General features: G+C 45.3%; 1 protein-coding gene across 1 annotated transcript; it reads right to left on the reverse strand.

The window, feature by feature from the left end:
* Positions 1–2,690: 2,690 nt before the first annotated feature.
* LOC137331681 (probable G-protein coupled receptor 139) lies at positions 2,691–9,513 on the reverse strand. Its single transcript, XM_067995640.1, has 2 exons — positions 9,309–9,513; positions 2,691–3,592 (listed from the first exon to the last, which is right to left on the reverse strand). Exons 1-2 carry the CDS (start codon positions 9,511–9,513, stop codon positions 2,691–2,693), a joined length of 1,107 nt encoding a protein of 368 aa, XP_067851741.1.
* Positions 9,514–15,853: the final 6,340 nt, after the last annotated feature.

A 15,853-nucleotide genomic window follows, 5' to 3' on the forward strand; every position in this document is an offset into this window, starting at 1 on the left:
GGTGTGTGTGGGGAGAGTGTGGACTTTACCACTCACTGCTCTCCCCAGAGGTGTGTGGGGAGAGTGTGGACTTTACCACTCACTGCTCTCCCCAGGGGTGTGTGGGGGGGGGGAGAGTGTGGACTTTACCACTCACTGCTCTCCCCAGGGGGGTGTGTGGGGAGAGAGTGTGGACTTTACCACTCACTGCTCTCCCCAGGGGTGTGTGTGGGGGGAGAGTGTGGACTTTACCACTCACTGCTCTGCCCAGGGGTGTGTGTGGGGAGAGTGTGGACTTTACCACTCACTGCTCTCCCCAGGGGTGTGTGTGGGGAGAGAGTGTGGACTTTACCACTCACTGCTCTCCCCAGGGGTGTGTGTGGGGAGAGTGTGGACTTTACCACTCACTGCTCTCCCCAGGGGTGTGTGGGGAGAGAGTGTGGACTTTACCACTCACTGCTCTCCCCAGGGGGGTGTGTGGGGAGAGTTTGGACTTTACCACTCACTGCTCTCCCCAGGGGGGTGTAGGTCGAGAGTGTGGACTTTACCACTCACTGCTCTCCCCAGGGGGGTGTGTGGGTCGAGAGTGTGGACTTTACCACTCACTGCTCTCCCCAGGGGGGTGTGGGTCGAGAGTGTGGACTTTACCACTCACTGCTCTCCCCAGGGGGGTGTGGGGGTCGAGAGTGTGGACTTTACCACTCACTGCTCTCCCCAGGGGGGTGTGGGGAGAGAGTGTGGACTTTACCACTCACTGCTCTCCCCAGGGGTGTGTGGGGGGAGAGTGTGGACTTTACCACTCACTGCTCTCCCCAGGGGGGTGTGTGGGGAGAGTGTGGACTTTACCACTCACTGCTCTCCCCAGGGGGGTGTGTGGGGAGAGAGTGTGGACTTTACCACTCACTGCTCTCCCCAGGGGTGTGTGTGGGGGGAGAGTGTGGACTTTACCACTCACTGCTCTCCCCAGGGGTGTGTGTGGGGGGAGTGTGGACTTTACCACTCACGTGACATGCGTTGGATGCCATCTTTGTAAAGGAGTTAACGCTGGAATCATGTAAAGTCGGGAGAAAATGGCTTTAATCAGTGTGCGACACTGATTTAAAGTGATAGACACCATTTTGGGGCTTAACGCTCAACTCAACGCACAGTCTTAACCCCGACCATCTGAACATGTCCAGGAGCACCTGGAGGGCCCCCCACCGGCGCTATTTCAAGGGACCATGCAGGATTTACAGGTTAGTGACTGGATTGTTGCTTCTGGCTGCGGAGACATTTGTAACTGTTTTTGGAGGTCTCCTGGACTTCAATACTAGGACGCGGGGACATAGCCGAACATTTAGAGCCAGGACGTGCAGGAGTGAAGTTAGAAAATGCTTCTACACGCAAAGGGTGGGAGACGTTTGGAATGCTCTTCTACAGACGGCAGTTGATGCTAGCTCACTTGTGAATGTTAAATCTGAGATTGATGGATTTCTATGAACCAAGGGTATTAAGGGATATGGGGCTAAGGTGGGTATATGGAGTTAGGTCACAGGTCCACCATGATCTCATTGAATGGTGGAACAGGCTCGAGGGGCGAAATGCCACTGCCACTTGCTGATATGCACCACCTTCTCCTGCAAGAAAGCGCGACGTGTGTCTGGGTGATGTGCCTATCATGGTTGAATAGCTGCCAGTGTGTGTGGCCTGTGAGTTGTGGGTGGGTGGCTTGCAACAGTGGCAATGTGTAAGGGTGAGAAGAAGCATCTGATTGGAAGAGTTGAGTACTGATGGAAAGAGTTTATTGGTATGTGGGTGATGGGGGTGTAGTGTGTGGTGCAGTTGGTGGGAGACACCACTTGACAGTTGACCTCACTCACCTTGACCACTCATGTCAAAGCATTGAACTTCTTCCTGCACTGCATCCATGTTCATGATGCTGTGGGCCTGGCATTGACTTCATCCCCCGCTGCCTCCCACTGCCTTTTGGTATATGTCTGGAGGGCCTCTTGCTCCCCCCCCCAACCCTGCAGATATAGGATGTCCCTCCTTTTGTCCATCTCTTGCACCAAGGTCTCCAGTGCATCATCAGAGAACCTTGGTGCATGCACTCTCACAGGCCTGGTACCAACTCAGATCGGCAGATTGGTGAGGTCTGGTGTGCAGATTGGAGGATGTGGGATTTAGTAGTGTGCAACCTTTATTCAATGTTTTAACATAACTCATCAGTGTGTAAACATAGGGATGGGACCTGCATCTGTGTTTTACGTGTGCGATGTCTGATCTCTGTTCAGACTCCGTGCAGACAGTAGACTGTTATTTTCAGCAAATAACAGGTACCAGCTACCTTTAAGAAATTTCTAAGAAACATCCTCCCTTTAAGAGATTGAGCTCCCCTGGTGGTGGAAAGTGCGAATTGCATTGATTCCACCTGCAAGGCCTGGAATGGAATCCTGATTGCAGGTCAGTCCTCTGGTGGGCTGAAACTTGTGACCTGCCTGTGCAGGAGTCATCGGGCGGGGGTAATAGCACATCACACTACCAACGCCCGAAAACGGCCCCTATCCAATTTTTCCCCCATGAACTTTGGGACACGCTCTGAAATGAGTTGATAAATAGCCTCAAGTTATAAAGGTTTCAGTGATTGCAGAATACACAGTGTCTGGTGGAGAGAGAATCAGACACCGTATGATACAAAACTGACTCTGCTCTGAGAAAGTCTTCAGATCCTCTCATGATTTAATGATTTGAACACTTGCAATGAAGGGATATTTCACCACATTCTTCAACTGCTCTCTGAATTTCGTTTGGGTCACGGCATAAATAAAAGTGTTTGTGCAGCAACTCAGGAGCTGGAGCATGTATCCCAGTTCTAGTATCAACTGAGATAGAAATACAGACTCAAACCCCAAATAAAACATCCGGTTCCATATAGAATGTACGAATAACAATGCCCATAACAGTATGAAATTCCCCGAGATAAGAAACAGTAAAATGATGGATTTCCTTCTGCTCTCCATCTCTGGGTCTCTGGGACTCTCCCCACTGCTGTGACCCCGGAGTCTCCTGCGGGCTCTGCTGGCCACTAAAATGAATCTGACGGTGAAAGCATTGAGCAGCAGAATCAGAACAAATGGGACCCCCGGGGTGAGGATATACTGCAGGAGTTCGATCACTCCCCACACACGTGATTCCAGAACACTGACTGTTAGCAAACAAAACCAGGGCGTATTGTGAAGTTGATACCCACCCGTGAACATAAAGTACCAGGAAATGTTCTTCAAACAGCTCAGCAAAATCACTGTTCCCAGAACCACAGCCGCCGTTCTCTCGGTGCAATATTTAGTTTTCAGCTTCTCACAACAAATGGCCACAAATCGATCAAAGGTGAAAGTGACGGTGAACCAGACAGAACAGTCTGTGGCTGCGAAAAGCAGGACGGCGTGGATATTACACACAGGGATGGAGTACAGGAAACGAAAGTGACTCTCATAAGCAATCGGAATCTGTCTGAGTATCAGATCGAAGATAATGACCATTAAATCCCCCGCTGCCATCGCCACCAGGTAGCGAGTGACACATTTGGAGAGACCGCACTTTCCCCGAGACAGGGTCACAATCGCCAGTAAATTAACTGTAAGAAAGGGAAACAAACAGGGGAATTATACATCAGGCAGGGACACTGTGTAAATATTAGCACAGTCTCTGGAGCCCCTATAAGTATCAATACCGTCTCTCGATATTCTGTAAATATGAATTCCGCCTCTGGATCCTCTGTAAATATTAATACTGTGTCTGGATCCCCTGTAAATATTAATACCATCTCTGGAGCCCCTGTAAATATTAATACCATCTCTGGATCATCTAAATATTAATACCGCCTCTGGATCCTCTGTAAATATTAATACTGCCTCTGGAGCCCCTGTAAATATTAATACCGCCTCTGGAGCCCCTGTAAATATTAATACAGTCTCTGGATATTCTGTAAATATTAGTACCGCCTCTGGATCCCCTGTAAATATTAATACCGCCACTGGATCCTCTGTAAATATTAATACCATCTCTGGAGCCCCTGTAAATATTAATACCATCTCTGGAGCCCCTGTAAATATTAATACCATCTCTGGAGCCCCTGTAACTATTGGTAAAGTCTCTGGATAACCTATAAATATTAATACCATCTCTGGATCCCTCGGTAAACATTATTACAGTCTCTGGTTCACCCTGCGAATATTAGCACTGTATCTGTATCCCATGTAAATATTAGTACCGTCTCTGGAGATCCTGTAAATATTAGTCCTGTCCCTTGATCCCCTGTAAATATTAGTAGTGTACGGGATACTCTGTAGGTATTATTACCATCCCTTGATCCCTTGTAAATATTAGTACCTTCTCTACATCCTCTGTAATTATTAATAACGTGTCTACATCCCATCTAAATATTAGTGACGTCTCTGGATCCTCTGAAAATATTATTACCATTTCTGGATCCTTCTTTAAATAGTCGTAGTGTCTCTGGATACAGTGTAAACATTAGTACCATCTGTGGATTCCCTGTAAATCTTAGTACAGTCTCTGGATCACCTGTAAATGTTAGTACCAAATCTGGATTCACTGTAAATAATAGGACTGCATCTGTATCTGTCTCTGGATCACCAGTGAATACTATTACCATCTCTGGATCCCCAGTAAATTTTAGCACCGTCTCCGGATCCCATGTAAATATTACTCCTGCCAGGGGATCCCCCTGTGATTATTAGTACAATTTCTTACTCCTCTGTGAATATTAGTAACTTTGCTGGATTCCTGTATATATTAGTACTGTCTCTGGATAGCCTGTAAATATTAGCACTGTTTCTGGATCTTCTGTAAAAATTATTACCGTCTCTGTATCACTCTGTAAATATTAGTACCAACTCTAGAACTGCTATAAATATTGGATCCCCAGTATATATTAGTACTGTGCCTGGATCCGCTGTAAGTATTATTACTGCATATGGATCCTGCAATGAATATTAGTACCATCTCTGGATCCCATGTAAGTATTAGTACCATCTCTGGATCCCCTGTAAATATTATTATTTTCACTGGGTCCCCTGTAAAAATTAGAATCATCTCTGGATCCCCTGTAAATATTATTATTTTCACTGGGTCCCCTGTAAAAATTAGTATCATCTCTGGATCCCCTGTAGAATCAAAGAAAGGTTACAGCACGGAAGGAGGCCATTCGGCCCATCGAGTGCACACCGGCTCTATGCAAGAACAATCCAGCTCGTTCCATCCCCTGCCCTATCCCCGTAGTCCTTCAATTTCTTTTCCTTTCAAGTACTTATCCAGTTCCCTTTTGAAAGCCACAATTGAAACTGCCTCGGGCAGTGCATTCCAGATCCTAACCACTCGCTGTGTAAAGAAGTTTTTCCTCATGTCACCTTTGGTTCTTTTGCCAATCACCGTAAATCTACCTCCTCTGGTTCTTGACCCTTCCGCCAATGGGAACAGTTTCTCTCTAACTACTCTGTTCATGATCTTGAATCCCTCTATCAAATCTCCTCGCAACCTTCTCTCTTCCAAGGAGAACAACCTCAGCTTCTCCAGTCTATCCACGTAACTAAAGTCACTCATCCCTGAAATCATTCTGGTAAATCTCTTCTGCACCCTCTCTCAGGCCTTCATATCCTTCCTAAAGTGCGGTGCCCAGAACTGGACACAATACTCCAGTTGTGGCCGAACCAGTGTTTTATAAAGGTTCATCATGACTTCCATACATTTGTACTCTATGCCTCTATTTATAAAGCCCAGGATCCCGTATGCTTTTTTAACCGCTTTCTCAACCTGCCCTGCCATCTTCAACGATTTATGCACATATACCCCCAGACCTCTCTGTTCCTGTGCCCCTTTTAGAGTTGTGCCCTCTAGTTTATATTGCCACTCCTCATTCTTCCTGCCAAAGTGTATCACTTCGCATTTTTCTGCGTTAAATTTCATCTGCCATGTGTCCGCCCATGCCACCAGCCTGTCTGTATCCTCTTGAAGTCTATCACTATCCTCCTCACTATTTACTACACTTCCAACTTTTGTGTCATCTGCAAATTTTGAAATTGTGCCCTGTACACCCAAGTCCAAGTCATTAATACATATCAAGAAAAGCAGTGGTCCCAGCACCGACCCCTGGGGAACATCACTGTACACCTCCCTCCAGTCCAAAAAACAACCGTTCACCACTACTCTCTGTTTCCTGCCTCTTACCCAATTCTGTATCCATCTTGCTACTGCCCCCTTTATTCCATGGGCCGCAATCTTTATGATAAGCTTACCGTGCGGCACTTTATCAAACGTCTTTTGAAAGTCTATATACACCACATCAACTGCATTGCCCTCTTCTACCCTCTCTGTTACCTCATCAAAAAACTCCATCAGGTTAGTTAAACACGATTTGCCTTTAACAAATCCATGCTGGCTTTCCCTAATCAATCCACACTCGTCCAAGTGGCTGTTAATCCTGTCCTGGATTATCGTTTCTAAAAGTTTCCCCACAACTGAGGTTAAACTGACTGGTCTATAGTTGCTGGGTTTATCCTTACACCCTTTTTTGAACAAGGGTGTAATATTTGCAATTCTCCAATCCTCTGGCACCACCCCCGTATCTAAGGATGTTTGGAAGATTATGGCCAGTACCTCCGCAATTTCCACCCTTACTCCCCTCAGTAACCTAGGATGCATCCCATCCGGACTGGGTGACTTATCTACTTTAAGTACAGCTGGCCTTTCAAGTACCTCTTCTTTATCAATATTAGGACCATCTCTGGATCCCCTGTAAATATTAGTACCATCTCTGGATCCCCTGTAAATATTAGTACTGTCTCTGGATCCCCTGTAAATATTGGTACCCTCTCTGGATCCCCTGTAAATATTAGTAATGCATCTGGATCCTGTGCACCATTATTAGCAATATTAGCACCATCTCTGGACCCCCTGTAAATTTCAGTACCATCTCTTGATTCCCTGTAAACATTAACACCATCTCCGGATCCCACTGTGAATATTAGTACCATTTTTGTTTCATGTTAGTGTCATATCTGGATTCCCTGTAAATATTAGCACCGTCTTTGGATCCCCTGTAAAGATTAATACCGTCTCTGGGTTTCCTGCAAATACTAGTAATGTGTTTGCATTCCTCAGTAAATATTATTACTGTCTCTGCATTCCACTCTGAATGATACTAACATTTTTTGTCCCCTGTAAGAATTAGTACTGTCTCTGTTTCCCCTGTAAATATTAGTCGAGTCTCTAGATAACCTATAAATATTATTACCGTCTCTAGACCCACTGTAAATATTAGCACTGTCTCCAGATCCCTTGTAAATATTAGTATCTTCTCCACAGCCCCTGTAAATAGTAATAACGTCTCTACACCCCTGTAAATATTAGTAGATTCTCTAAATCCACTGTAAATATTATCACGATTTACAGTGGATTGAGAGAATCTGTATATACTTGTACCGTCCTGTAAATATTTGTACCGTCTCTGAACCACATATAAATATGAGTACCATCACTGGAGCCCCTGCAAATATTAGTAGCATCTCTGGACCACATGTAATTATTATGAGCTCTCTAGATCCCTCTGAATATTAGTACCATCCCTGGGTCCCCTGTAACTACTAGTACAGTCTCTGGATCCACTATAAACGTTCTACTGACCCTGGATCCCCTGTAATATTAGTACCGTTCCTGGATCCCGTGTAGTTATTAGTAGCTTCCCTACATCACCTGTAAATATTAATTATGTCTATACCTCCCCTGTAAATATTAGTACCATCTCTGGACCACCTTTAAACATTAGTACGGTTTCTGGATCCCTCTGTAAATATTATTACCATCTCAATATCAATGTGTGAATAATAGTACAATCCCTGGATCCCCTGTAAATACCAATGCATTTTCTACATCTCCTGTAAATATTAATTCCATCGCTGGATCCTGTGTAAATATTTGTACCATCTCTACATCCGCTATATTTATTTGTAACGTCTCTACATCACCTGTAACTATCAGTACCATCTCCAGATCCCTTGTAAATATTCGTACCCTCACTGGATGGCCTGTCAATATTGGAACAATCTCTGGATCCCCTGAAAATATTTGTACCTTCTCGACATCCCCTGTACATATTATTAATGTCTCTACATCCACTGTAAATATTAGTAACGTCTCTGTATCCCCTGTCAGTATTAGTACCGCCTCTGGATCCCCAGTAAATATTAGTACCATCTCTGGATCCCCAGTAAATATTAGTACTGTCTCTGGATACCCAGTAAATATTAGTACTGTCTCTGGATACCCAGTATGTATTATTTCCATCTCTTTATCCTCTGTTATTATTAATACCATTTCTGGATCCCCTGTAAATATTAGCACCGTCTCTGGATCCCCAGTACATTAGCACCGTCTATGGATCCTTTGTAGTTATTAGTAGTGTCTCTGGATCTCTCTGTAAATATTAGCACTGTCTCTCAATCCCCTGCAATTGTTCATAGCTTCCCTTTGTAAATATTAGCACCATCTCTGCACCCCCTGTATATTAACACCGCCTCTGGATCCCCTGAACATTAGCACCGTTTCAGTATCCCCTGTATATTAGTACAATCTCTGAATCTGCTGTATATTATCACTGTCTCTGGACCCCTTGTACATTAGTACCATTACTGGATCCCTTGTATATTAGTGCCATGTCTGGACCCCATTCAAATACTGACACACCCCAAGGACCCTGTGAAACATGCATACATTCAGAATCCCTGAAATACAGCCTCACTCTCAGGGATCCATTGTGAATTAAATCTCACACCCAGAAAATCCCCTTAAATATATCTCCCATCCCTGTTCCACCCATCAATATATCTCCCTTCCCGAGTGCCCCCTTTAATTTTTGAGCTGGATATAAAAATTTACCATCAAATCGTACAGCAGCAAATGCAGGGCAGGGGACAAAAATAACAGTGATACAGTGAAACCTGGTTTATAGAATTAATAACTGGATATAGTGAATTACCTGGAACAACAATGGCAGTGAGTATGGGACAGGGCAAAAAAGAACAGTAATGCAGTGAAACATGGTTCATAGAATTAACAGCTGGATATCGAGACTTACCAGTGACATCGACAGCAGCGAGTGTTGGTCAGTAAATGACTAGAAGAGCAATACAGTAAGATATGGTTTATATAATTAACAGCTGGATATGGAGACTTGTCATCAAATCGAACTGCAGCGAGTGTGGGACAGGGTACTACAAGAACAGTCATAAGTGAATCATTGGTTATAGGATTAATAGCTGGATATCGAGACTTACCAGAGACACCAACAGCAGCGAGGGGAGGATAGTAAATTACTTGTAGACCAAGAATCACATAAAGTATCCGATCCTCGAATGCCAGTGAATCATAAAGTAGATACAAAACTTGAAAAGGCCATAATGGGCTGTTCCAATCTGTTGTTCTCAGATTCCGACCCATTGTTGAAATATTCCAATCTATTGTTCTCAGATTCCGATCCATTGTTGAAATATTCCAATCTGTTGTTCTCAGATTCCGATCCATTGTTGAAATATTCCAATCTATTGTTCTCAGATTCCGATCCATTGTTGAAATATTCCAATCTATTGTTCTCAGATTCCGACCCATTGTTGTAACATTCCAATCTGTTGTTCTCAGATTCTGATCTATTCTTTCCCTCTCTGTGGAGTCGCTGATCCCTGTTAGTGCCGGAGGTGATGCTCCCACTGACACTATGGGATAACACGTTGAAAGAAGTCGCTTATTAATAGCAGAGAGAAACACTCCAGTGACACAATTAGGGCCCACGGAGACTGACATTAATTACACTCACTGAACAAACAGATTCAGTTAAACCAAACAATTTTTATAACATAACATATATTTAACCAAATATTACAAAGATAGAAAGCCCAAAGCCCAGTATACTATTTTAATGAATATTTGGAAGAACAGAAACTATGAGACCCACAGTCTGGCAGCACTGATGTGAGGAGAGAGCAGGTTCATTTACATATTGAGCCCCACACAGAGCAGGAAAGGCCCAGGCTCGATCCTCGGCCTGTGCTGTGTTATTCAGGAATGAGGTGGGCCAAGTGGAGCAAGTGTCAGAAGGGTAACATATAGGGATCAGTGGTCATAGTATCATAAGGTTTAGAATAGCGAGGAGGCATTGCTGGACTTGGTTCAAGGGAATGAGGTGGGCCAAGTGGAGCAAGTGTCAGTGGGGGAGCATTTAGGGAGCAGCGATCATAGTATCATAAGGTTTAGAATAGCTATGGAAAAGGACACGGACCACTCTAAAGTAAAAATACTCAATTGGAGGAGGGCCAATTTCAGTGGAATGAGAACAGATCTGGCCCGGGTAAATTGGAATCAAAGATTGGCAGGTAAACTGTAATTGAACAATGGGCAGCATTTAAAGAGGAGATGATTCGGGTTCAGTCGAGGCACATTCCCATGAGGGAGAAAGGTAGGGCAACTAAAGCCAGAGCTCCCTGGATAATAAAAGAGATAGAGAGTAAGACAAAGCAGAAAAAAGAGCATATGACAGATGTCAGGTTGATAACACAAGTGAGAACCAGGCTGAATATAGAAAGTTCAGAGAGGAAGTGAAAAAGGAAATAAGAGGAGAAAAGAGAGAGTGTGAGAATAGACTGGCGGCCAACATAAAAGGGAATCCAAAAGTCTTCTATAGGCATGTAAACAGTAAATGGGCAGTAAGAGGAGGGTCGGGAATGACTAGCGACCAAAAAGGAGACCTACTCATTAAGGCAGAGGGCATGGCCGAGGTGCTAAATGAGTACTTTGCATCTGTCTTTACCAAGGAAGAAGAAGCTACCAGAGTCTCAGTAAATGAAGATGTAGTTAAGATACTGGATGGGCTACAAGTTGATAAAGAAGAGGTCGTAGAAAGGCTAGGTGTACTTAAAGTAGATAAGTCACCCGGTCCGGATGGGATGCACCCTAGGTTGTTGAGGGGAGTAAGGGTGGAAATTGCGGAGGTACTGGCCATAATCTTCCAAACATCCTCAGATACAGGGGTGGTGCCAGAGGACTGGAGAATTGCAAACGTTACACCCTTGTTCAAAAAAGGGTGTAAGGATAAACCCAGCAACTATAGGCCAGTCAGTTTAACCTCATTGGAGGGGAGACTTTTAGAAATGATAATCCGGGACAGAATTAACAGTCACTTGGACAAGTGTAGATTGATTAGGGAAAGCCAGCATGGATTTGATAAAGGCAAATCATGTTAAATCAAATTGATAAAGTTTTTTGATGAGGTAACAGAGAGGGTAGATGAGGGCAATGCAGTTGATGTGATGTTTATGGACTTCCAAAAGGTGTTCAATAAAGTGCCGCATAATAGGCTTGTCGTCAAGATTGAAGACCGTGGAATAAAAGGTGCAGTAGCAACATGGATAAAGAATTGGCTAAGGAACAAGAAAGAGAGAGTAATGGTGAACGGTTGTTTTTCGGACTGGAGGGAGGTGTGCAGTGGGGTTCCACAGGGGTCAGTACTGGGACCCCTGCTTTTCTTGATATATATGAATGACTTGGACTTGGGTGTACAGGACATAATTTCCAAATTTGGGAGTGAAACAAAACTTGGAAGTGCAGTGAACATTGAGGATGATGGTGATAGACTTCAAGAGGCAATAGACAGGCTGGTGGACTGGGCGGACACATGGCAGATGATATTTAATGCAGAAAAATGCGAGGTGATGCATTTCGGTTGGAAGAATGAGGAAAGGCAATATAAACAAGAGGGCACAATTCTAAAAGGGGTTCAGGAACAGAGAGATCTGGGGGTATATGTGCACAAATCATTGAAGGTGGCAGGGCAGGTTGAGAAAGCAGTTACAAAAGCATAGGGGATCCTGGGCTTTATAAATAGAAGGCTAGAGTACAAAAGCAAGGAAGCTATGGAGAACCTTAATAAAACACTGGTTCGGCCACAACTGGAGTATTGTGTCCAGTTCTGGGCACCGCACTTTAGGAAATATGTGAAGGCCTTAGAGAGGGTGCAGAAGAGATTTACTAGAATGATTCCAGGGATGAGGGACTTTAGTTACATGGTTAGACTGAAGAAGCTGGGGTTGTTCTCCTCGGAACAGAGACAGTTGCGAGGAGATTTGATCGAGGTATTCAAAATCATGAAGGGTCGAGACAGAGTAGATAGAGAGAAACTGTTCCCATTGGCGGAAGGGTCAAGAAACAGAGGGTATAGATTTAAGGTGATTGGCAAAAGAACCAAAGGCGACATGAGGAAAAACTTTTTTACACAGCGAGTGGTTAGGATCTGGAATGCACTGCCCGAGGGGGTGGTGGAGGAGATTCAATCATGGCCTCCGTCTGTGCTGTAACATTTCTATGATTATCTGATCTCACCTGGGGTGGGAATGAGCCCCACTCTGAACTGGAAAGACACAGTCTCAGTCTCCAGCCTGTGCGAAGTGAACTCTTCTCAGGTTCATGGGATCGAGCCCCTCGTTGGGCGGTTCCTATTTTAATATTTATAGAATCATAGAATCATAGAAGTTACAACATGGAAACAGGCCCTTCGGCCCAACATGTCCATGTCGCCCAGTTTATACCACCAAGCTAGTCCCAATTGCCTGCACTTGGCCCATATCCCTCGATACCCATCTTCCCCATGTAACTGTCCAAATGCTTTTTAAAAGACAAAATTGTACCCGCCTCTACTACTGCCTCTGGCAGCTCGTTCCAGACACTCACCACCCTTTGAGTGAAAAAATTGCCCCTCTGGATCCTTTTGTATCTCTCCCCTGATTTCACAGGCGATTCCCAGTTATGAATTCCCCAGGCAGAGAATTCAAGGAGTATTTGATATAAATTATATTCAAGGACAGTATCATAAATGTCCTCCTTGATTCCGGACTCTGATCTCTCTCCAACCGCTCACTGCTGCAGGTTGAACTTTATTTCATTTCACCCGCAGCTCGGGGTCAGTGCGGATCAGAGGGAACTCGGGCCGTCTCCCCCTTCACAACCCATCAGAGGGAGCTCGGGCCGACCTCCCCCTTCACAACCCATCAGAGGGAGCTCGGGCCCGTCTCTCCCTTCACAACCCATCAGAGGGAGCTCAGGCCCGTCTCTCCCTTCACAACCCATCAGAGGGAGCTCGGGCCCGTCTCTCCCTTCACAACCCATCAGAGGGAGCTCGGGCCCGTCTCTCCCCTCACAACCCATCAGAGGGAGCTCAGGCCCGTCTCTCCCTTCACAACCCATCAGAGGGAGCTCGGGCCCTCCTCTCCCTTCACAACCCATCAGAGGGAGCTCAGGCCCGTCTCTCCCTTCACAACACATCAGAGGGAGCTCGGGCCCGTCTCTCCCTTCACAACCCATCAGAGGGAGCTCGGGCCCGTCTCTCCCCTCACAACCCATCAGAGGGAGCTCAGGCCCACCTCTCCCTTCACAACCCATCAGAGGGAGCTCGGGCCCGTCTCTCCCTTCACAACCCATCAGAGGGAGCTCGGGCCCGTCTCTCCCTTCACAACCCAGCAGAGGGAGCTCGGGCCCGTCTCTCCCTTCACAACCCATCAGAGGGAGCTCAGGCCCGTCTCTCCCTTCACAACCCATCAGAGGGAGCTCGGGCCCGTCTCTCCCTTCACAACCCATCAGAGGGAGCTCGGGCCCGTCTCTCCCTTCACAACCCAGCAGAGGGAGCTCGGGCCCGTCTCTCCCTTCACAACCCATCAGAGGGAGCTCGGGCCCGTCTCTCCCTTCACAACCCATCAGAGGGAGCTCGGGCCCGTCTCTCCCTTCACAACCCATCAGAGGGAGCTCAGGCCCGTCTCTCCCTTCACAACCCATCAGAGGGAGCTCGGGCCCGTCTCTCCCTTCACAACCCATCAGAGGGAGCTCGGGCCCACCTCTCCCTTCACAACCCATCAGAGGGAGCTCAGGCCCGTCTCTCCCTTCACAACCCGGATACTGACTGACACAGGTTGTAATGTGTGTCAGTAAACATAACCGGATACTGACTAACACAGGTTGTAATGTGTGTCAGTAAACAGACCGAGATACTGACTGACACAGGTTGTAATGTGTGTCAGTAAACATACCGAGATACTGACTGACACAGGTTGTAATGTGTGTCAGTAAACATAACCGGATACTGACTAACACAGGTTGTAATGTGTGTCAGTAAACATACCCGGATACTGAGTGACACAGGTTGTAATGTGTGTCAGTAAACATACCCGGATACTGACTGACACAGATTGTAATGTGTGTCAGTAAACATACCCTAATACTGAGTGACACAGATTGTAATGTGTGTCAGTAAACATACCCGGATACTGAGTGACACAGGTTGTAAAGTACATCAGTAATCATACTTCAATACTGTTTGACACAGGTTGTAATGTGTGTCAGTAAACATTCCAGGATACTGAGTGAAACAGATTGTAACGTTTGTCAGTAAACATACCCGGATACTGAGTGACACAGGTTGTAATGTGTGTCAGTAAACAGACCGAGATACTGAGTGACACAGATTGTAATGTGTGTCAGGAAAGATACCCGGATACTGAGTGACACAGATTGTAATGTGTGTCAGTAAACATACCCGGATACTGAGTGACACAGGTTGTAATGTGTGTCAGTAAACAGACTGAGATACTGACTGACACAGGTTGTAATGTGTGTCAGTAAACATACCCGGATGCTGAGTGACACAGGTTGTAATGTGTGTCAGTAAACAGACCGGATACTGAGTGACACAGGTTGTAATGTGTGTCAGTAAACAGACCGAGATACTGAGTGACACAGGTTGTAATGTGTGTCAGTAAACAGACTGAGATACTGAGTGACACAGGTTGTAATGTGTGTCAGTAAACAGACCGAGATACTGAGTGACACAGGTTGTAATGTGTGTCAGTAAACATACCGAGATACTGAGTGACACAGGTTGTAATGTGTGTCAGTAAACAGACCGAGATACTGACTGACACAGGTTGTAATGTGTGTCAGTAAACATACCCGGATACTGACTGACACAGATTGTAATGTGTGTCAGTAAACATACCCGGATACTGAGTGACACAGATTGTAATGTGTGTCAGTAAACATACTGAGATACTGAGTGACACAGATTGTAATGTGTGTCAGTAAACATACCCGGATACTGACTGACACAGATTGTAATGTGTGTCAGTAAACATACCCGGATACTGACTGACACAGATTGTAATGTGTGTCAGTAAACATACCGAGATACTGAGTGACACAGGTTGTAATGTGTGTCAGTAAACATACCCGGATACTGACTGACTCTGCACTCCGTCTGCCACATCACAGCCCCCACCACACATACCCGGATACTGACTGACACAGATTGTAATGAGTGTCAGTAAACATTCCAGGATACTGAGTGAAACAGATTGTAATGAGTGTCAGTAAACATACCCGGATACTGAGTGACACAGGTTGTAATGTGTGTCAGTAAACATACCCGGATACTGACTGACACAGATTGTAATGTGTGTCAGTAAACATACCCTAATACTGAGTGACACAGATTGTAATGTGTGTCAGTAAACATACCCGGATACTGAGTGACACAGGTTGTAAAGTACATCAGTAATCATACTTCAATACTGTTTGACACAGGTTGTAATGTGTGTCAGTAAACATTCCAGGATACTGAGTGAAACAGATTGTAACGTTTGTCAGTAAACATACCCGGATACTGAGTGACACAGGTTGTAATGTGTGTCAGTAAACAGACCGAGATACTGAGTGACACAGATTGTAATGTGTGTCAGGAAAGATACCCGGATACTGAGTGACACAGATTGTAATGTGTGTCAGTAAA

The sequence above is a fragment of the Heptranchias perlo genome, chromosome 2, assembly GCF_035084215.1.
Source record: "Heptranchias perlo isolate sHepPer1 chromosome 2, sHepPer1.hap1, whole genome shotgun sequence".
NCBI classification, from domain to species: domain Eukaryota; kingdom Metazoa; phylum Chordata; class Chondrichthyes; order Hexanchiformes; family Hexanchidae; genus Heptranchias; species Heptranchias perlo.

Bases quoted from the DNA above. Each gene is read 5' to 3' on its own strand.
- LOC137331681 (XM_067995640.1), bottom strand. From the start codon at position 9,513: ATGGATCGGAATCTGAGAACAATAGATTGGAATATTTCAACAATGGGT. The intron at 3,593-9,308 runs GTAAGTCTCGAT...CCTTTCTTACAG, and splicing joins CGCTGCTGTTGGTGTCTCTG to TTAATTTACTGGCGATTGTG.